The following is a 22,515-nucleotide window of genomic DNA, read 5'->3' on the forward strand; positions in this document are numbered from 1 at the left end:
TTATTCAAGGGACAGCATGTGCAAGAAGAATATGGAAATATAGCACAGAGCATGGTTAGGGAATAACACACAATTCCATGGCTGAAGATAGTACATATGGCAAATAAATAAATAAATAAATCAGTCAAGATTGAAAAAGGCTTTCTTTGCTGTGCCATGGTGAGCTGCTGGAAATTTGCCCTGAAGGTGATCACGAGGCAGTGGTAAGTAAATATGGTTACACATTTTTTGCAGTTGCTCCCATAAGATGTAGAGTCTAATTTACCACTACTTAAATCTGTGCTGGCTTATTACTTGCTTGGACAACAGAATACAGCAGAAGTGAAACTGTACAAACTCTGGAGCCAGGACCTCGCAGCTTCTTCTACCATCTCCCTCTTGGAATACTGCCTTGAAATCCTGGAGTAAGGAAACTTATCTAGTCTACTGGAGGATAAAAGGCCAAGTAGAGAAGAAATGAGACACCCCACCCAAAAACCAGGACCAACTGTCAGACATGTATGTGGGACCATCTTGGACCTTCCACCCAGATAATCCTCTAGCCGAGGATCCTCCTTAGTGAGCTCGGGTGAAACCAGCACAGGAACCATCTGGGTAACTTCCAGAATCCTGAGAAATAATAAATCATTGTTGCTTTAAGCCTAAAGTCATGGGCAGGGTTATTAGTCAGCAATAATTAACCAATGGGGAATACCATCTGCAATTTCAGATTTGTAACTTTAAATCTATAAATTTTAGAAAGAATCTCCCTGGCAGGAATGTGGTGGATGGGGTTGGGGAAGGGATGACAGAGAAAGCAGTTAGGAGGCTATTACACGTATGAAACAGAAGTATAGAATTTAATATATTTATATATTTTCAAAACTGTCTGAAAAAGAGAAGACAGATTTAAGAATCATGAGGATGTCAAATTAATAGATCTCAGTAATCAATTTGATGTGAAACAGGAATCAGGAAGGCTCCAGGTTTCTCTCTTAAGTATTCACCAAGTTAGGGAATATAGGAAGAGAATGTATCCCAAGTACCTAGCACAGTGCCTTGGAAGACAGCAGGTGATAAGTAAGTATTTGTGTTAAATGAATTTATTCTCACAATGACACAATGAGTTAGGTACAGTGATTACTCCAATTTTACAGATGATGAAATAGAAAGGAATTAAGTAACTTGCTTAAAGTTACACAGCTAGTAATTGATAGACCAAGAACCCAAAGCTTCAGGTAAGTGTTTAGAGACTAGATCAAGAAGTTGGGAGTTTCTGCTTGAATGGCCTCTATTTTCTCTAAGAAGTAAAGAGAAAAGATCAACTTTTAAAAATGAAAATCTTAAAAAAAAACAAATAAATAAAAAAGAAGGCAAAGGTAGGGTTTATATATCTTAAGGTATTATGGAAAATAACCTATAAAAAGGCATGGAAAGACTTGATCTCAAGGGTTAGATCTGCCTGGAATCCCCCTATTTTTCATTGCTAGCACAGACTATGGCAACAAGTATCTGTCAAAAGCTTAATGATGTAACAAAAGCCTAGGGTTCTTTATCAGAGATCTAAATAGAAAATCAGGAAAAAAAAATCTTAGTGCCCTTGCCAAATCTAATACTTAAGCCTCAAGTTCTTTACTGAGGGTAGAAAAAGATGTGAGAAAGGTAATTAAATGGTAAAAGTCAGGAAACTTTCTATTTAGGAACACTTGGTGAAAGTTTCATCACACAATCTTAACACAACAGACTGAGGTAAGTGCTTCATCCAACCAGTAATACAGTGACAGTATAAGGATATAATCTACTAAGTCAACAATTTACCTGACTATTGCACTCGGATGAGCCAGGTGATACAGAGCAGATGGCCCAAGACAACCCATTCCCAACATTATGAAGACACACACATTTATGTAAAGATATGAAAGGGATAGGGGCAGGGCACACAAAAAAGAAAGTAAGAAAAGGATAGATTCAGGGAAAGCGAGGAGGGCTGGGCTAGAATGAAAAGGTTAACTCTTTCTACTTTGATAAGTTTTTAATTACCTTTTTAAAAAGTTCTGAGTATGATATAAAACATTATTGTATACAGTCTATTTTGAGATCATACTTACCAGCAGTTGTTTTCAGCAACTGATGTGGATGACTATACTTGAATGAAGGATAACCAAAGAAACACACGTATTTTGGCTTCAAAACATGAACATTCGTACATGTCTGAAAGTAACGAACACAAATCTAAAGATGAGAAAATAAAAAAGTAAAAGCTTTTGTTAATGTTCTTGATGGCTTATCTCTGTAAGTTCACACTGAATTTCAAGTCTGTTCTAAAAGTAGAACAGTCATTATCACAATACAAACAGTATGAAATTATCCAGGCCAATATCTGAACTGGCCCAAACCTGGAATCAGTGAAAATAAAGTTTATTAAGACTGGTTATTTCTCAAGTATTTCTGTTCAAGAAATCAAAGGAACTTAAACCCTGTCACCCAGGAACATTCTTTTGTTCTTTTACTTAGTAAAACTATATCCCTAAAGTCACAGCTGCTTATATGCTTATGATCCTTGCTTAAAATTTCTTGAGAAAGTGAAGAAATTTTAACGATATATTTTGTACAAACACATGAGTTTGTAGGTACAGTTGCGTCACTAAAGACTTCCCAAAATAAAACTACTAAAGACATTGAAAACATGTGTAGTGCTGTAGGGAAAGGTTTTCTTACTATAATTTACAGATGACTCTTTAGATGTGACCATTTTGTATAACATCTCAGTATAATGCAAGACAATATACAAGAGAAGTAAGTTGACCTTAATGTATTCATCTTGATATATTAGAACCTATGTGTCTGAAAGGTATACTATTTTATTTTGAAAGTTAACATTTCAATGTTATTAACAGCAGGTTAACTATATCACACTTTTAAACATAATGTACAGAAATTTCAAACCCCATTACTGTATTTGAGAAAGGTGGTATATATTCGCAATTTTTTTTATTAATGTAGGAGTTACTTTTAATTAAAAAAATTATTTTATTATCATGTACTTTATCCTTCGGTGGTGATTAGCCCTTAAATTTAAAAGTTATTTTATAATACATATTATGTTATGTACTATAGCCACATTATAATATGTATTTATAAACAAGAATTTTGTTCTTTTTCTGACAGCAAATAATATAAAAACAAGTATTTGGTTTACCAACATGAATAATACATTTAAATTATTATGTGATATTTCACCTTAATTTCTAAGTTGTTACTGATTTCTGAAAGCAAAGAAAAACTAAAGATCTCTTTCCTAAAACACAAATAATCTTAAATCATGCATCTTAGTTTTACCTTAAGAGATAATCGTAAAGCAACTAATCTTTACAATATATATTTTATTTTTATTAACATTAACATTTGGGAAACATAAAACCTAAAGAAAATTGATAGCTTAAAACTTAGCAGATAGTGAAAGAATTCTCTTTCCCAAACCCCCATTTTCTGTGTCCTTTCTTTCTCCTTCAACTTCCACAATCCTGGCTCTTAATCAACAACAGAATGAAAGGTGTAAATCAACCTCCACTTCATCAGACATTCATAAATTTTAATTTAGGGCAATAAATGGAGGTTTTGAAGAATATGGGTTCACCTTGATATAAAGAAATGGTTTTTAAAAAACCTTGAGAGAAAATTAAACTACTAGGAAGTCCTACCTTAAACAATGGCAACTTTTATTGAAGAACTACTAATTGGGCAAGGGAGGCAGGAATGCCTACTATGTGCTGGATACTTTAAAGGTCTTTAAATCCATCATCTTCTTTTTAATCTCACAATTACCTTCTGAAATAATGGGCACATTAGCCCTCTTTAACACATGAGAAACTAATGATCAAGGAGGTTAAATGCTTTGTCTAAGGTCACAAATAGCAAACAAATAGCAAAATTCACCTCTGAAACCAAGAAAATTTGACTCTGAAGCTGAGGCTCTTTCTCTCACATCACATTGTTATATATAGTAGAAATAATCCCTGCTTTGAATTTATAACCTAGCAGAAACAAATAAACACACACACACACACACACACATTCATGCATGGACATGTATGCTCTAGTTTTTTGTAATAAGTATAGGCAGTAGGCGTTAGAGGAACTTAAGCCGAGAGTTTTTTTGTGTTTTAGTTTGGTTTTTTAAGGTTGGCTTGATCTGGGAAGGCTTCCGGGGGAAGAGTTGTGGTGGGCCTTGCATTGTAAGTATTAATTATTAAAGAGCAGCAATGCACTTTTAAAGCAGAGGGAACAGAAGAAACAAAGAACTGCTGCCAGAACTTGTCTCCTTAGGCAGTGAGTTGCTTGATTTGGCTTGATCAAATTTATAAAAGTGTTGCAGCGTGCCTGGGTGGCTCAGTCATTAAGCATTTGCCTTCTGTTCAGGTTATGATCTCAGGGTCTTGGGATAGAGCCCCACAGGCTCCCTGCTCAGTGGGGAGTCTATTTCCCGCCCCCCAGCTGCCCCTCCTGCTTATGCTCTCTGCTCTGTCAAATGAAATTAAAAAGAAAAAAAAAGGAGGGGGGAGTGTTGGAAGTGGCTCAATGAGGACCGAATTATTGTTGAATATAACGGTCAGGCTAAGGAGTTTGAACTTCTACACTACAGATTATTGAAGAAAAAGGACTAAGAAATTAATATAGTTGCAGTTTATTGGTTAGATTATAACAGGTAAAGCCAAGTAAGAGAGGAAAAAGTTAAGAAACTATTACAGTATTTGAGGCATGAACTACCAGGCTCCTGAAGTGATTTACAGTGGAAAAGGAGAAAGCAACATAAGTACAACAGGCATTATGTGACAGTGACTAATTGGACTAAGAGAAGACTAGACTAATTAGTGAAGCTGCTGAATGGAAAGATAAAAAAGCAACAGAAGGGGCGCCTGGATGGCTCAGTGGGTTGAAGCCTCTGCCTTCGGCTCGGGTAATGATCCCCGGGTCCTGGGATTGAGTCCCGCATCGGGTCTCTCTGCTCAGCAGGGAGCGGGCCTCCCCCCTCTCTCTCTGCCTGCCTCTCTGCCTACTTGTGATTTCGGTCTGTCAAATAAATGAAAAAATAAAATCTTAAAAAACGGCGGGGCGCCTGGGTGGCTCAGTGGGTTAAGCCACTGCCTTCGGCTCAGGTCATGATCTCGGGGTCCTGGGATCCAGTCCCGCATGGGGCTCTCTGCTCACCAGGGAGCCTGCTTCCTCCTCTCTCTCTCTCTGCCTGCCTCTCTGCCTACTTGTGATGTCTCTCTGTCAAATAAATAAATAAATAAATCTTAAAAAAAAAAAAAAGGCAACAGAAGGGAGAAGGAGAAAAAATAATTTGTCAAACTAAAAAGACTTTTTCTAGAAACAGAATGCAAAAAATAGGAAATGAAGCCAAGTTTTAGTAGATTCAAACAAGGAAATAAATAATAATTAAACAGGTAATTGTTGAGCATTCCTAAAGACAGGGATTGTGCTGGGCTTGGTAATTCAAAGCTAAATAAGCTATAGAATATAGTCCCTAAATTCAAGTTGCTTACACTTCATTACAAGAAGACAGACAAAATAGAAAAGCTCACTATTATTTCGATGGTAAATTCATCAAGAGTCAAATGCTCAGTGCAATAAGGGAGAATAAAACACAACGTAGTAAGACCTTGTTCATGATTTACTACACATATTAAGACCTCCTGTTATTTATACTTTACAACAGATGGAAAAAATAGACTTTTTACTGAGTTGTTCAACAAACATTTATTGAGTGTCTACTCTGTGCTAGGCACTTGGGATTAGAGAACAAAATAGATGAATTCCTTCTCTCATGGAATGTACAGTCCATACCTTCAAAGGAAGACAGTTGGGGCGCCTGTGTGGCTCAGTGGGTTAAAGCCTCTGCCTTCGGCTCAGGTCAGAATCCCAGGGTCCTGGGATCGAGCCCCACATCAGGCTGTCTGCTCCGCAGAAAGCCTGCTTCCTCCTCTCTCTCTCTGCCTGCCTCTCTACCTACTTGTGATCTCTGTCTGTCAAATAAATAAATAAAATCTTAAAAAAAAAAAAGTCAAAGGAAGACAGTTAAAGAGTTGATCATGACATAGTGTTATAATGGGAAGAACAGAGTATTAAAAACAAACACAAAGGAGGAAACCAATCTACTTCGAGAAAGCAAATTTGAAGTAAGACCTAAGGGCTGAGTAGGAGTAATCCAGGACATGAGGTGTTATTACAGATGAGGACATAGGGAAAGAAAGCAAGAGTCTTTAAAGCATAGGAAATACATGTGCAAAGGTCTGGAGTCTGAAGTTGAGAGAGGCAGTGTATTTAATTAACTGAAGCTCACTGTATTTCCAATGGAGTTCAGTGTGGGGCAAGGGTGAGGCAAGTGTCAGAGTGGGGGTTGGGGTGGGTAGGTTTCAGCAAGAGATGAAGCCTGAGAGATTTGGAAAGGTCCAGATCATAAATTGCCTCATAGTCTTTTAGATTTTGGACATTTTGTTTGAGGCAGTTTTAAGCAAGGAAATGACATTCTCAAATGTGTATCTTACTTTGTAAGATCACCCTGGTTACACTATGGAGAATGGGTTGGAGAGGCACCAATTGGAGGCAGAAAGTCCAATTAGGTAGGACCATGAAAGCTGCAGCTGGGGGCAAGGTGGAAAATAATGACTAAATTCTGAAGTTGTATAGGCTAGAATCAAAAGAGAAACAGGTCTAAGGGTTTAGCTCTGGAAACTAGAATCCGATGTGCCTCTGAGGCATTAGGGTAAATGCTGTGAGATGGCTAAATGCTAACTCCTTCAAGACCCCCTGGGCTAGCGGTGGCCATGTAACATAGTCCTTGCCAAAGTGTGGCTGGTACCACCCCCTCCCCCTTCCTCCCTCGAATATGAAGTTGTAGTGGCCCTCTTGTAACCATAAGGAAAAGGCCTCATGAATTGTTGAAATGACAGCCCTGATAAGTATGAGCCACTTAACCAATGCCAGCTGCCATCTAGCTATGGGATGCATAGTTAGTTAATTTCCCATTTATTGGCTGGGTTTTTATTTCTTGCAGCTGAAAAATACCTACTATGTATGCAATTAGAGCTCTCCAGGACAGCTGGATATATGTGGGTCTGGAGTAGAGCTGGCTTGAAGACTGGAACTTTAGGAATTATCAGCATACAGACAGCAACTAAATTGAAAGAAGCGGCTGAAGTAGTTTGGGAAGTGCAGAGTGCCAAAGTCCTAGCCCTTATAAACACCAATACATATTTACAAGTCAGGCAGGAAAAACAGGAGATTTGGATGGAGTGGCCAAACATCTAGGAAGAAGAATAGTGGGAAGTGGAGTCACAGAAGCCAAGCAAGGAGAACTTTCAAGAGAGGCCAATACCTACCACGGTGTAAATCTCAAGTTACACAGTATCCCTTGAGAACTCCTCTCTGACCCACCAGTACCCCTCCTATGTGTTCCTGTAACTCTATAATGTCCCATTATAGCACTTCTCAAGCTGTCCTAATTCTTTGTAGTAACCTTTTCTTCCCTGCCTTCCACCCCAAGGCTGTAATTAATCTGAGACGGCAGGGTTCTCTCATTCACATTTGCTTCGCGAGTGCCTAGCACAGGACCTAGTACACAGCAGGCTCTTGACAGATTTTCTAAGCTCAGGGATCGACCACTGTAAGACCTTAGGGAAAAGGGATCCCAGAAGGAAAAACGCTATGCAAATAGGACGAAACACTATGCTTACCGGGATGTCAGGTGATTGGTGCTAAAGGGTTGTTCAAAGGGGAAAACTTCAGGGGAGATGGAGGTAGGTCGCAGCTATGGTGATAAAAAGTTGTAAAGATATGTGGCACAGACACAGGAGAGGAACACAGGTCCACAGAATGGAGCCTGAGTCTCCCTGCTCCTTGGAGGCAAGGACCCGTGCTGTTACGGTTTGCTTTACGGGTCTCTTCCTCTAGACTGTAAGTTCTCCGAGTTCCTCTAGACTGCAAGTTCTCCGAGGCAGGGGTCGTGTGCTCAGTGTCTGGCACACAGTGGGTGCTCAATAAATGCTGAATGAATATATATCTCCATATCCCCAGCGTTTATCACAATGCCCAGCACCTAGATGGTGCCCAATGAAAGGCTATCGGGTGAAAGGCTAGATGGCACTGGGTGTAGATAAAGCTGGAAGGAGACGGAGTTGCGACAGAAACGCGGCCAGGTAAGGAGGGAGTGGGTCTCTGGACCGGTCCGCTCGCCACCTTCTCTGCCCTTCGTGTAGCATACATCCTTCCACTTCTCCATCCCACGTGCCCCGACCGCCTGGCTCTCGGACGACAAAGTAACACACCTCTCCGGGAACACTGGCGACAAGTCATTCCTTCCCGACCTCAAATCAGCCCCAAACCCCTTACCAGCCGCCCAGCATTCTGGCTCCAGGTCCTCAGCACACGCACTGCAGCCATCTTACCCGGAAATGACAAATGCTCGGTGGTTGTGAAGAGTTGTCTCGCAGGGCCGACCAATGGGGAGCCGGGAAACGCACCTCCCCCTGAGCGGCCAATGGCGAGGGCAGGAACGAGCCTCCCACCCCACAGCCAACCAGCGGGCGGGGCGGGGCCTGAGGGAAACACGAAGGGGCGGAGAGTCCGGCACCGAGGTAAGAGAGCAACGCTGGTGGGGAAGAGCCAGGTGGAGGCAGCTCGACGTGAGGTTCGGGGACAAAGTTGGGCAGGCCATGGCTGTGTCCACTAACCATCATCTTTTTCATACGTGTAGTAGAAATGGAGACTGTTAAGGGAACAAAAAGGAAGACTATTACTTGGAGAGAGTTATGGTGAAGACCTGATGAGTAGGAAAATACCCCCTTTCAGCTTGTATCGTACCTGCCTTGATTACAGAAAATGCGACGTTTCCAAACTTTGCAGCAAGGCTCTGTATCACTAATCGAGTCACAAGTCTATGCTGGGATCCTACCCAGTGACTGGTATTCCTTACTCCATTGAGGGTTCTTAGTGACCGAAATTGCCTTTTCAATTTTTTTTTTCCCTACAGAAGATAAAGGTTACCCTAACGTCTGAAATAAAGATACCAACATTATCTTTTCTTCTTAGAGAATGTTGTCAGATGCAGCTGCCCAGCATATACAATATATATCACAGACATATATAACCTTGATTTACTTGGCTCTTGGAGAATGTCAAATTCAGGTCAAGTTGATTGGGGGGAAAATATGAGATCAGAGTTTTAATAGTCAATCTTTCTCAGAGCAACTAGGACAACAATTACTAGAAACTTCCAGGATGACATTTGCATGGTTTTTGCCCTCCACATAAGAAATAAAATCTGTACAGATGTCTAAAGAATTAAAGACCAAAATATGGGAACAAGGACGTTTTAAATCCTCAATATTCAAAGTTAATAACTGGAACAAATTCTCAGTTATTTCACAAATTTGCTAATATTACCCAAACTCACACTTTTTTTGGCCTTTTTTCTTTTGCTTTTCAGTGTATTTCTCATACAAACTACTGTAAGCAATACATACGAATCATTACTTTTAGAACAATATCTGAAAAGTCGGAAGAACTTTAATTTTTTTTAACTTTCCAATTAACAAAACATTTTATAAGCACTATTTACTTGATATTCCCAATTGTGTGTGTGTGTGTGTGTGTGTTTTAAAAAGAAGATGTGGGCGGGGGTGGGGGGGCGCCTGGGTGGCTCAGTGGGTTAAAGCTTCTGCCTTTGGCTCAGGTCATGATCTTAGGGTCCAGGGATCGAGCCCCATATCGGGCTCTCTGCTCAGCAGGGAGCCTGCTCCCCCCCCCCTCCTGCCTCTCTGCCTACTTGTGATCTCTGTCTGCAAATAAATAAATAAAATCTTTAAAAAGAAGAAGAAGAAGATGTGGGGTGCCTGGGTGGCTCAATGGGTTGAGCCTCTGCCTTTGGCTCAGGTCATGATCTCAGGGTCCTGGGATCAAGCCCCACATTGGGAATCTCTACTCAGCAGAGAGCTTGCTTCCCCCTCTCTCTGCCTGCCTCTCTGCCTACTTTGTGATCTTGCTCTGTTAAATAAATTAAAAATCTTTAAATAAATAAATAAAGAGAAGATGTAATAGCTGTGACTTTGAAGTGAATTATTTTCTTCCCAGGGCCTGTATACCACCTTCTTCCTCTTAACTTTCCCTTTATTTATTTTTTTAAGGATTTTATTTATTTATTTGACAGAGAGAAACACAGTTAGAGAGGGAATACAAGCAGGGGGAATGGGAGAGGGAGAAGGAGGCTTCCCGCTGAGCAGAGAGCCCGATGTAGGGCTTGATCCCAGGACCCTGGGATCATGACCCGAGTCGAAGGCAGACACTTAACAACTGAGCCACCCCAGTACCCCAACATCTCCTTTTCTAATCAAATATTTGAGGTCATAAATTTCTCTCATGGCACAGCTTTAAGCTGCAGCCCATAATTTTGGTGTGTTGTGTTTTCATGACCTGAGCTGAAGGCAGACACTTAACGACTGAGCCACCCAGGCACCCCTTAACTTTCCCTTTAGTTCTACCTTCTTCCAAGGAAATACTTGGTTATTCTTTTTTTTTTTTTAAAGATTTTATTTATTTATTTGACAGAGAGAAATCACAAGTAGATGGAGAAGCAGGCAGAGAGAGAGAGAGGGAAGCAGGCTCCCTGCTGAGCAGAGAGCCCGATGCGGGCCTCGATCCCAGGACCCTGAGATCATGACCTGAGCCGAAGGCAGCGGCTTAACCCACTGAGCCACCCAGGCGCCCTCTTTTTTTTTTTTTAACCCTCTTTTGACCTCAATGGATTGAGTCCACATTCAGTATTTTGTGTGTCCTTATCTTTCACCATCAACTGTTATGCCACCTACTTACTAGTTAACCCGTTTGCTTGAGTTCAAAAGAAACTAAGAACCATTTTTCCCTTTTCCTAATTGATAAATGACTGATTATGACCCATCAATTCCACTGCTAGGTATCTACCCAAGAGAAATGAAAACATGTCCACACAAAGACCAGTACAAGAATAATGGCAATAGCATTGTTTTTAATAGCCCCAAACTAGAAACACTCCAAATACTCTTCAACAGGTGAACAGATGAACAAAATGTGGTGTATTCACATAATAAAATATTATGTATCCTTAAAAATGACTGAAACACTTGTACATCTATGACATGGATGAACCTCAAGAATATTATGGGAAGTAAAGGAAGCCAGATCTGAAAGGTCATACATTGCATGATTCTATTCATATGAAATGTCCAAAGAAAACAATCTACAGAGACAGAGCAGATTAGTGGTTGCGTGGGCCTGAGAATAGGAGTGGGAAATGGCAAATGACTGGGAATGGGAAAAAGCTTTTTATGGTAATGAAAATTTCCTATTACCAGACTGTGGTGATGGTTGCAGAACTATAAAATGTACTAAAAATCATTGAATTATACACTTAAAACAAGTGAATTTTATGGTATATAGCTCAATGAAGCTGTTAAAATTTGTGTTACATCATATATTTACAAAGAATAATATAACATATCGGTAAGTCGCACATAGTAACAAAAACCTGGAGCCCATAACCCAATTTAAGAAATTAAAGCTGTCCTATTCTGGTGAAGATCACACTCTCCCCTCCTCCTCTTAACCCTTCCTCTCACTGGAGGTAAATTATCCTGCATGTGTGTACAGCATAACTTTGTTTCCATATGTTATATATGAATCTCCAACAATATCTTGCTTACCATTGCTTATTTTTGAGTTTTATAAAAATGTCATCAAATTGTATCTTTCTGCAACTAGCTTTTATGACTGTACCACAATTTACTTATCCATTCTCTGTGCAGTGAACATTTGTGTTGTTTCCAGTTCTTTTCTATCGCCATTACAACTGTTACCACTACAGCTGCTACATACATTCTTTTCTCCTGGTACATGTTTCTTTATGGCAGTGCTTCTCAGATTTAATGCACATTCATATCATCTGGGGATCTTGTCAAAATGCAGATTCCCATTCAGTAGATCTGGATGAGGCCCGAAATTCTGCATTCCTAACAAGCTCTAGGTGATACAGTTGCTATTGGTTAGCCAATTACACTTTGATTAGTAGACAAGGATATATGCTTAAAAATAGAATTGTGGAGGGGCACATGGCAGGCTCAAGTGGTAGAGCTCTTGATCTCAGAGTTGGTAGAGCTCTTGATCTCAGAGTTTTGAGTTCAAGCCCCATGCTGAAGGGAGAGATTACTAAAACAGACAAACAAACTTAAAAATATAGAATTGTGGAGACTTGGATTATACTTATCCCCCCCCCTTTTTTTTGAAAGAGAGCATGGGCGGGGAGAGGGGAGAGGAAATCTTAAGCAAGCTCCATGTTCAGCACCTACCCGAACACAGGGCTGGATCTCACGACCCTGAGATCATGACCTGAGCCAAACTGAAGATTGGCTGCTTGGCCAACTGAGCCACCAAGGCACCCCAAGATTATACTTACCTTTAACTTTACCCAAGATAGTGCTATATTGTTTCCCAACATGATCATGCAAACTACACAGCAGCTATTAAGAGATTACCCATTGTTTCTGATTTGATATTGTCACACTAAAACCAAAATAATATTTTTCCCAACATAGTAGTTGTAAAATGGTATCATGTTCTTAATTTAAATTTCCTGATTGTTAATAAGGTCAACACATTTTCATATATTTATCAATCATTCTTAAAGTGCCAGCTCATGTTTTTAGCTTTTATTCCCCACTATCGTGTGTATGTCTTTCTCTAGATGATTTGTGTGGGAGTTCTTTATATATTTTAGATTGTAATGCTTTTTCATTTATTTGTGTTTTTGGTATCTTTTTCCTTGTCTTTGCTCTTTTATAAGAGTCTTTGGTGTACAGAGTTCCTCCTTTTAACATGGTTGAATGTATCTGTTTGTTTGTTTGTTTCCTGTATGGTTAGTGCTTTTTCTGTCTTAAGAAATACTTCCCAATTGGAGTAGCTGGGTGGCTCAGTCAGTTAAGCCTCCAACTCTTGATTTGAGCTCATAATCTCAGGGTCCTGGGATTGAGCCCCATGTTAGGCTTTGCACTCAGTATGAAGTCTACTTGTCCTTCCTCTATTACAACTCCACTCACTCTTTCAAATGAATAAATAAATAAAATCTTTAAAAGAAAAAAAAAGAAATGCTTCCTTATCCAAAGTTCTGAAGGCAATCTGCTATATATTTCTTCACATTTAAGTCATTGTTGGTTTTGTAATTTTAAAATTGAAATATCATTCAGATACCATGAAACTCGCCCCTTTAAAGTATATAATTCAATGATTTTTAGTATATTCATAAACTTGTGTAACCATTACCACTATCTAATTTCAGAACATTTTCATCACCACCATATGAAACTTCTTACCCATTAACAGTAACTTCCTATTCTGAAATTCCACCCATCCCTACCCCAAGCTCCTGACAACTACTAATCTATTTCCTGTCTCCACAAATTTGCTTATTCAGTCATTTCATTTCATATAAATGTAATCATACAATATGTGTTCTTTTATGAGTGGCTTCTTTAATTTAGCATAATGTTCTTGAGATTCATCTATATTACACATTTATTAGTATTTTATTCCTTTTAATAGCTCAATAATATTTCATAGTATGGATATAGTACATTTTTGTTTATCCACTCATCAGTTGATAGACATTTGGGTTGTTTCTGTTTGGGAACTACTGTGAATAATAATGCTATGAACATTCTTGTACAAGTTTTTTTTTTCTACTTTTTTTTCTTGTACAAATTTTTGTGTGGACATAGGTTTTCATTTTTCTTGGGTATATATCTAAGACTGGAATTGCTAGGTAGAATGATAACCCTATGCTGAACTTTATGAGGAACTGTCAGACTGTTTTCCAAAGTGACTGCACCATTTTGCATCCCCATTAGCAGTGTAGGAAGGTTCTGGTTTGATGCCCTCACCAACACTTGTTATTACTGGTCTTTTATTTTAATGTCATGCTACTGGGATGTGAACTGTTATTTCATTGGGGTTTTCATTTGCATTCCCCAATGACAAATGATGTTAATCACCTTTTTATGTGCTTATTAGCCATTTGAAGAAATGTGTATTCAAATCCGTTATGCATTTTAAATTGGGCTTTTTATTTTTGAGTTGTAAGCATTCTTTATATATTCTAGATACCACACTCTTCACAGATATATGATTTACAAGTATTTTCTCCCATTCTGCAGTTTGTCTTTTCACTTTCTTGATGGTATCGCTGAAGCACAAAAGTTTTTAATTTTAATTAATTAAAGTTCAATTTAATAATTTTTTTAATTGTTGAAGCTTTTGGTTTCTCAGAAACCATTAACTAATCCAAGGTCAATGAAGATTTATATCCATGTTTTAAGAGTTTTATAGTTGTTGGGGCGCCTGGGTGGCTCAGTGGGTTAAAGCCTCTGCCTTCGGCTCAGGTCATGATCCCGGGGTCCTAGGACTGAGCCCCACATTGGGCTCTCTGCTCCGCGGGGAGCCTGCTTCCTCTTCTCTCTCACTCTCTGCCTGCCTCTCTGCCTACTTGTGATCTCTGTCTGTCAAATAAATAAATAAATAATCTTTAAAAAAAATAGAGTTTTATAGTTGTAGGGGTTGGCTCAGTTAGATCATGCAACTCTTGATCTCAGGGTCATGAATTTGAGTGCCACGTTGGTTGTAGAGATTAAGTAAATAAAAATAAAACAAAAAAAGAGTTCTACAGTTTTAGTAGATTTAAGGCTTTGATCCATTTTGAGTTAATTTTTGTACATAGTGTAAGATAGTTAAGTCTTTAAAACATCTTGAAATAGTTTTTATGTATGCTGTGAGATAGAAATCCAATTCCATTTTTCCCTTATGGTTAACCCATTGTTCCAGCTTCATAAACTGAGGAGTTTCTCTTTTTCCAAAGATCTGCCATCTCATCAGTTTAGAAATCCACTTCTGGGCACTATTTGTCACTACACCAATCTCACAGTATCTTAATTACTTAGAAATTCAGGATTTTGAGATGACAGGTGCCTTCATCCTCATTCTTTTTAAAGTTATTCTTCCCTTTTTGTTCTTTCATATAAATTTGAGAATATGCAAATCTAGCTCTTTAAAAAAGTCCCCAGGGGCATTTGATTGGAATTTTCATTGGAACTATGTTTTCAATAATATAGTCCATTATCTTTTTCTTGTAAATCTTGCTAGACTTCCATCATCTGTTGAAATGAAGCCATGATGTGGGCATTCTTATCTTGTTACTAATTTTAAAAGGAAGATGTCTAATGTTTTACTATTACTTACTATTAAGCAGAATGAAATTTACTGTAAGGTCTTCCAGATGCCCTTAATCAGGTTAAGGGAGTTTACATTTATTTCTAGTTTTGACCTTGTTTAACCATGAATTATTTTAAATAGATCTTGATTTTTTTCAAATGTTTTTTCTTCATTTATTGATGAAATCTTAAGTTTTTGATAGATCATCATAACAGTTTTCTAATGTGAAACTAATCTTCAATCCTAACTTGGTCATAATACATAGTATTTTATAAACATTGTTGGATTTATTTGTTAATATTTCCATTGATGCTGGTACATTTAAATCAATCAATTAATTAATTTTTAAAGATTTTATTTGTTTATCTGAGAGAGAGAGAGCAAGAAAGAGAGAACATGAGCAAGGGTGTGGGAGAAACAGACCCTCCACTGAGCAGGGAGCCTGACATGGGGCTCAATCTCAGGACCCTGAGATCATGACCTGAGTCAAAGGCAGACATTTAACCAACTGAGCCACCCAGGTACCCCTAAATTTATAAGTAAAATTGGTCTATAATTTTTCTTTCCCATGTCATCTTTGTTTGGTTTTGGTATCAACGTCAAACGAGTCTTGGGGCACATGCACCCCAATGTTTACAGCAGCATTATCAACAAGAGCCAAACTATGGAAAGAGCCCAAATGTCCATCAGTTGATGAATGGATAAATCTTCTATATATTGGTATATATATACATGGAATATTACTCAGCTATCAAAGAGACTGAAATCTTGCCATTTACAATGACATGGAGCTAGAGTGTATCATGCTAAGCAAAATAATTCAGAAAAAAATACTGCATGATTTCACTCACATGTGGAATTTAAAAAACAAAAACACGTGAACATGTTGGAAGAAAAAAAAGAGAGGGAGAGAAAGGAAATGAAGCAAACCGTAAGAGACTCTTAATGATAGAAAACAAACTGAGGGTTGATGGAGGAAAGTGGGTGGGGAATGGGCTAAATGGATGATGGGGATTAAGGAGGGCACTTGTTTAGGATGAGCACTGGGTGTTATATGTAAGTGCTGAATCACTAAATAAAATAAATAAAATATTTTTAAAAGAAACAAAACAAAAACAAAGTTATACTTGTAAAAAGAATTGGAGTGTCTTACTTCTTTTTCATATTACCTGGAAGAGCTTATATGAATTCATGGTCTATTCTCTATATATGAATATCATCTGTTCCCAGAAAATTTGGGATATCTTGTCAGTAGAACACTGACGGCCTTTCCTGTTTCACTCTCTCTCCTTGAATTCAGTTAAATTTCTTAAATAGTTATAGTATAAGTAGGTCTCTATATTACTTCTCCTTCTATTCTTTTTCTTCAAGATTTTATTTATTTATTTATTTTTATTTTTTTTTTAAGATTTTATTTATTTTTGAGAAAGTGCACCAAGTGGTGGGGAGGAGCACAGAGAGGGAGAAGCAGACTCTCTGCTGAGCTCAATGTGAGGCTTGATCCTAAATCCCAGGACCCTAGGACCATGGGATCATGACCTGAACTGAAGGCAGACCTTAACAGACTGAGCCATCCAGGTGCCCTGTTCCTTCTTTTTTTTTTTTTTTTTTTTTTTATAATATAAGTTCTCAGTGGTCTCATTTATATTTTTACAGTTTGTTTCAACCAAGATCCAAAAAACTACCACTACTTGTTTTCCCTGCACAATTTGCTTGTTGAAGAAAATGGGTTTATTTCTTGAGCCAGTTTTAGTAAGTTATATTTTTCAAAGAATTTGTCTATATAATTTAAGTTTCAAATTAATGGGCAAAAGTTGTTCAGAGTATTCTTCTGCTTTAAAAAAAAAAAAATAGGTCTGGGAAGCCTGGGTGGCTCATTGTTAAGCATCCGCCTACAGCTCGGTCATGATCCCAGGGTCCTGGGATTGAGTCCTACTTGGGACTCCCCACTCAGTAGAAAGCCTGCTTCTCCCTCTCCCTCTACCTGCTTGTGCGCTCTCTTTCTGTCAAATAAAAAATACAAACTTAAAAAAAAAAGATCTGTTGTATCTGTAATTATGTGCTCTCTTTTCTTTTCAGATATTGTGCATTTGTACTTGCTTTTCTTGATCAGTCTTTTAAGAAGTTTGTCAATTTTATCAGCTTAAGGAACTAATTTATTTTGTAATTTATTAATTTCTGCCTTTGTTTTTATTAGCTCCTTTCTACTGACTGATTTTTTAATTCTTTTTCTGGCTTCTTAAGTCAATTTTCAGCCTTTATTCTTTAATAATAGTAATATCTAATGAAAGAATTCTTTTGAAGTACTAATTTCATTGCATTCTTTAGATTTTTGGGTCACCTTTAAGTATTTTAACATTTTTTTTATTATCATCTCTTCATTTACCTATGATTTATTTACAGGTGTTTGTAAATTTTATAAACGTACTTGTTCTTTGCTTGTTGTTTTGCTTGACCTCTTTGGAATGAATTTCTAACAAAATTACATTTTGGCTAGAAAACATCACCTGTAGGGGCGCCTGGGTGGCTCAGTGGGTTAAAGCCTCTGCCTTCAGCTCAGGTCATGATCCCAGGGTCCTGGGATTGAGCCCTGCATGGGGCTCTGCTCAGCAGGAAGCCTGCTTCCCTTCCTCTATCTTTGCTTGCCTCTCTGCCTAATTGTGATCTGTCTGTCAAATAAATAAATAGAATCTTTAAAATTAAAAAAAAATGTGACCTGTAGATACAAGACTTTTGGACATTGTTTAGATTTGCTTTTTGACTTAGTCATTTTTATGTTTTATGAGTTCTTTAAGAAAATACATAATCTATAATAACTGCCCAAAGAATATATATATATATGGAAATATATATGTATATATCATTGCCATTAAATCACACTTATTTGTTGTTTTGTTCAAATTATCCTTATCTTTCCTAAATTTTCACCTGCTTGATCTAGGGCTTACAAAGATTTGAAGAGTTATATTTTCCTGGTGAATTCAACCTTTTATTTTGTAGCTACCTTTTTTTGTTGTCAATGATAATGCTTTATGTATTAAATCTAATTTATCATTAATATAGCTATATCATCTTTCTTTTAAAAATTGGCATTTATCTGGTACATCTTTCCATGTTTTTTATTTTCAACTTCTCATGATCCTTAATATTTTAAGTGTATCTCTTATAAATGGATTTTTTAGAAAGGTTTTATTTATTTATTTGTCAGAGAGAGAGAATACAAGCAGAGGGAGCAGCAGGCAGAGAAAGAAGCAGGATCCCCACTGGGCAAGGAGCCTGAGGTGGGGCTCTATCCCAGGACCCTCGGATTATGACCTGAGCAGAAGGCAAGCACTTAACTGACTGAGCCACCCAGGAGCCCCTGGAATTTCTTTTTAAAAGATTTTATTTATTTATTTGAGAGAGAGAGAGAGAGAGAACATGAGTGAGGGTTGGGGAGGGGTAGAGGGAGAGGCAGACCCCCTCCCAGGACCTGGAGATCATGACCTATGCCAAAGGCAGACCCACTGAGCCACCAGGTGCCCCAAATGGATTATTTTTAAAAAGAATCAATCTCTGGCTTTCAACCAGAAAATTACTTTAAGTTTTACTTTTATTAGTTGTATACGTGAACGCATTTCTACTTTCTTGCTTTAGTGCTTTCTTTATATCCTGCTTTTTTATGCTGATTCAATTTTTCTTTTTTTAAAGACGGAAGTGTGTTTTCCACTTAGTTCATTCTTCCTTTCAGCTCATTTAGAAGTTATATACAATGTTACTTTATTGATTACCCTTGAATTTTAACTTGATACTTACCTTTTTAAAAAAAAAATTTTTTTTTATGAGAGAGAGCATGGGAGTACATGAGGTAGAGGAAGGAACAAAAGGAGAAAGACAAGCAGACTTCCCACCAGGCAGGGAGCCAGTCCCAGGACTGAGATCATCATGACCTGAGCCAAAGGCAAATGTTCAACCAATTGAGCCACCTAGACACACTGTTTGCATACTTACCTTAAAGTCTTTAATCAATTTATGTTTTAATTCTATGCCCAAAGAAGATCTTAGGATTCTTTAAGTTTAGTCGTCCACCTCTTGACTTTTGCAGTCTGGTGTTATTTTATGTAATGCTTTTTTAGATAAACTGATATGTTTATAATTTCTTTTTCGCTTTTCTTCTTACATATCAGACTTTCCCTCTGAGTCAGTTTTTCCTTTTTTCTTTTTTTTAAAAGATTTTATTTATTCATTTGACAGAGTGAGACACAGCAAGAGAGGGAACACAAGTAGGGGGAGTGGGAGAGGGAGAAGCAGGCTTCCTGCTGAGCAGGGAGCCTGATGGGGGGCTGGATCCCAGACCCTGGGAGCGTGACCCCAGGCGAAGGCAGACACTTAACAACTGAGCTACTCAGTTGCCTTAATTTTTCTTTTTTAAAGGTTTTTTTTTTTTTTTTTTTTAATTTGACAGATCAAGAAAGCATGCACAAGCAGGGAGAGCAGCAGGGAGAGGGAGAGTGGGAAAGTTTTCCCACTGAGTGGGGAGCCCGATGATGCAGGGCTTGATCCCAGGACACTGGAATCATGACCTCAGCAGAAGGCAGAGGCTTACCAAACTAAGCCACCCAGGTGTCACTGATATAATTTTTCTTCTTAAGTACATCCTCTACTAAGTATCTTAAACTCAGTTTCTATGTATCTGGAAACTATTTTCTTCATCTCATTCTCATTCTTGAAAGATAATTTTGCTGATAACTCAATTCTATGTTGATGGTTACTTTTCTGTCAGCATTCTGAAGATATGAATCTATTGTCTTTTTTTTCCTTTTTTTTTTTTTTAAATATAAGTTCTATGCCCAATATGGGGCTTGAACTCATGATCCTGAGAGCAAGAGTCCCATACCCTACCTACTGAGCCAGAAGCCTCCCAATCCATTATCTTTTCTACTTCCATTGTTCTCTTGAGGAATTTGTTGTCAGCTTAAGTGTCTTTTCTTTGTAGATAATTGCGAAGACTCAGGATCTAACCCAACTATTATTGTTATGTCACCTTGGCATGTCTTTTGATTCCCTAGGCCTCAAATTCTTCTTCTTTTTTTTTTTTTTAAAGATTTTATTTATTTGACAGAGATCACAAGTAGGCAGAGAGGCAGGCAGAGAGAGAGAAGGGGAAGCAGGCTCCCTGCTGAGCAGAGAGCCGGATGCGGGGCTGGATCCCAGGACCCTGAGACCATGACCTGAGCTGAAGGCAGAGGCTTTAACCCACTGAGCCACCCAGGCGCCCTAGGCCTCAGATTCTTATTGGCAAAATGGATACAGTAACATCGACCTCACAGCTTCCAGTGAACATTAACACAGATAATGTATATGAAAGCATTATATAAATGCTTATTATTATTTACTCTTGCCTGGCTAGTTTCTCCATTATCTTACCATCTTGTTCACTTCCTCCTACATCTGGAAGTAGTTAAATGAGACGAATGGATCAGAGGCAGAATTTCATAGCAAAGTTAGAAATGAAGACCAAGGATCCTGAGAAGGTTAAGTTTCTGCAATAGGATCTAAGATGTCAAATAGGAGTAGAGCTTTACTATTCCATCCCCACTGCTACTGCCTTTCTTCAAATTCTTATTATCTCTTGGGACACCTGGCTGGCTTAGTTGGTTAAGCTTTTGACTCAAGATTTGGGTCAGGTCATGATATCAGGGTCCAGGGATTGAGCCCCTGCCATCAGCTCTGCACTCATCAGGGAATCTGCTTGAGATTCTCTCTCTTCTCCACCTGCCCCTCCTTCTGCTCCGTGCTTACACACACACACACATACACACTCTCTCTCTCTCCTTTTCAAATAAATCTTTAAAAACAAAAACAAAGACCCACCTTTCTACACTTGATCTCAGTCAAAAGGCCGAGAAGTGATCCCACCTTTCTTTAAAAAAAAAAAAATTCTTATCTTCTCTTGCCTAGATTATTATACCATTGTCATTTTTCTCTTCAGCCTCTTAGCCCTATTTACCCTCCACACATTGTCAAAGTCAACATTCTAAAATGCAAATATGATTACTTCCCTGATTAATGACTTATGGCTAGTCCCTGATATTACAGTGTCTCAGATTTGGTTAAGTATACAGAGTATGTGTTCCCAGAACATATCTGTCACAAAAGTGGCAGAATAATCTCTTAGGATTGGCTATTAGGATTAGGAAACAATGGTAGTTACATCAGATTACCCAGGTTCATGTTCCAGTCTTCTAGTTAACAACTGTGTGGACTTGCAGCAAAATTTTAATATATGCAGGTGTAAAGCAGAGGTAAAAACACTAAGTACTTCAACAGATTGTGAATGCATGCAGGGCATGGCACTCAAGCAAATGCCCAATGAATGTTGTCTGTTATTGTTGTGGTTTACCATATTCTGATTTGTGTGCCCTCCTATTTAACTCTAAGATTAGTATATGCTAAATATTATTTATATTACCATTTGAGTATAACGCTGTAATTGATTACTTCTCAGCGTCCTAACTATACCTCCAGTAACCTCATGGCAGAAGTTGCCTTACTCTTCTTTGCTTACCTAGAGGCTTGCATATCATGGGATACTCAGTTACTGCAGGAACAAGCCACAAGCAGAATCAAAAAGCTGACTTTTTTTCTGCCATCGTCTGAGGTGAATGACGTTAGTTCAACTGTCATGAACTTGCCCTTGCTGTTGGACAAGGTGACATAACTAGTTTTTTAGAACATTATATTACTGATTCCAATTCTGCCTTTTCCCACCCATCCCCAAATAAATCATGCTTCAGAAGAGAAAAAGAACGCTATTACTACTACTACTACAGTACTACTACTACTACTACTACTATTACACACAACCCTGTGACCAATGACGGGCTCAAAGGTATTAAAGGGCCGTCTGCAGAAGAGACAAACCCGACCAGGGAAAAGGTGGTCTGTGCATTGCAGGACCCAGACCTTTCTTCCAGCTTCAGCTCTAAAATTGGTCAGCTCTGGAAACAGCAGGATCCTTGAGAAAAGAGATAAACACAGATGTTTGCAGAAGCCCGCAAGACAACCGGAGAATCCAGTTTGAGTTTCTTCAGTCTGCGTGTTTTGCCGTGCTAGGGGGCTGGTGTTTTCAAGCGACGAGTCTACTGCGCAGCCCCAGGGTGCCTGCCAGGCCGCCGCCGCATCTCCAGGAGAGCGTGGGATTTGACTGCATCTTTCGGGCACCGCCTCTATAAGCGCCGTGGCGCGCACGCGTACTGCCGCTGGGCC

General features: G+C 38.6%; 1 protein-coding gene across 1 annotated transcript in view; it reads right to left on the bottom strand.

Moving 5' to 3' along the window:
* The window catches only part of DBT (dihydrolipoamide branched chain transacylase E2), a 54,684-nt gene extending 46,208 nt beyond the window's left edge, over positions 1-8,476 (bottom strand). The window contains exons 1-2 of the mRNA XM_045064908.1: positions 8,371-8,476; positions 2,088-2,211 (exon numbers count right to left, since the gene is read on the bottom strand). Of these exons, the coding sequence (XP_044920843.1) occupies positions 2,088-2,211; positions 8,371-8,421 (175 nt within the window). The 5' untranslated portion in view covers positions 8,422-8,476. The remainder of the gene's footprint in view (positions 1-2,087; positions 2,212-8,370) is intronic.
* Between the last annotated feature and the right edge of the window lie 14,039 nt (positions 8,477-22,515).

This window comes from Mustela putorius, unplaced genomic scaffold (assembly GCF_011764305.1).
Source record: "Mustela putorius furo isolate JIRA1106 unplaced genomic scaffold, ASM1176430v1.1 tig00003853_pilon_pilon_pilon, whole genome shotgun sequence".
Classification (NCBI taxonomy): domain Eukaryota; kingdom Metazoa; phylum Chordata; class Mammalia; order Carnivora; family Mustelidae; genus Mustela; species Mustela putorius.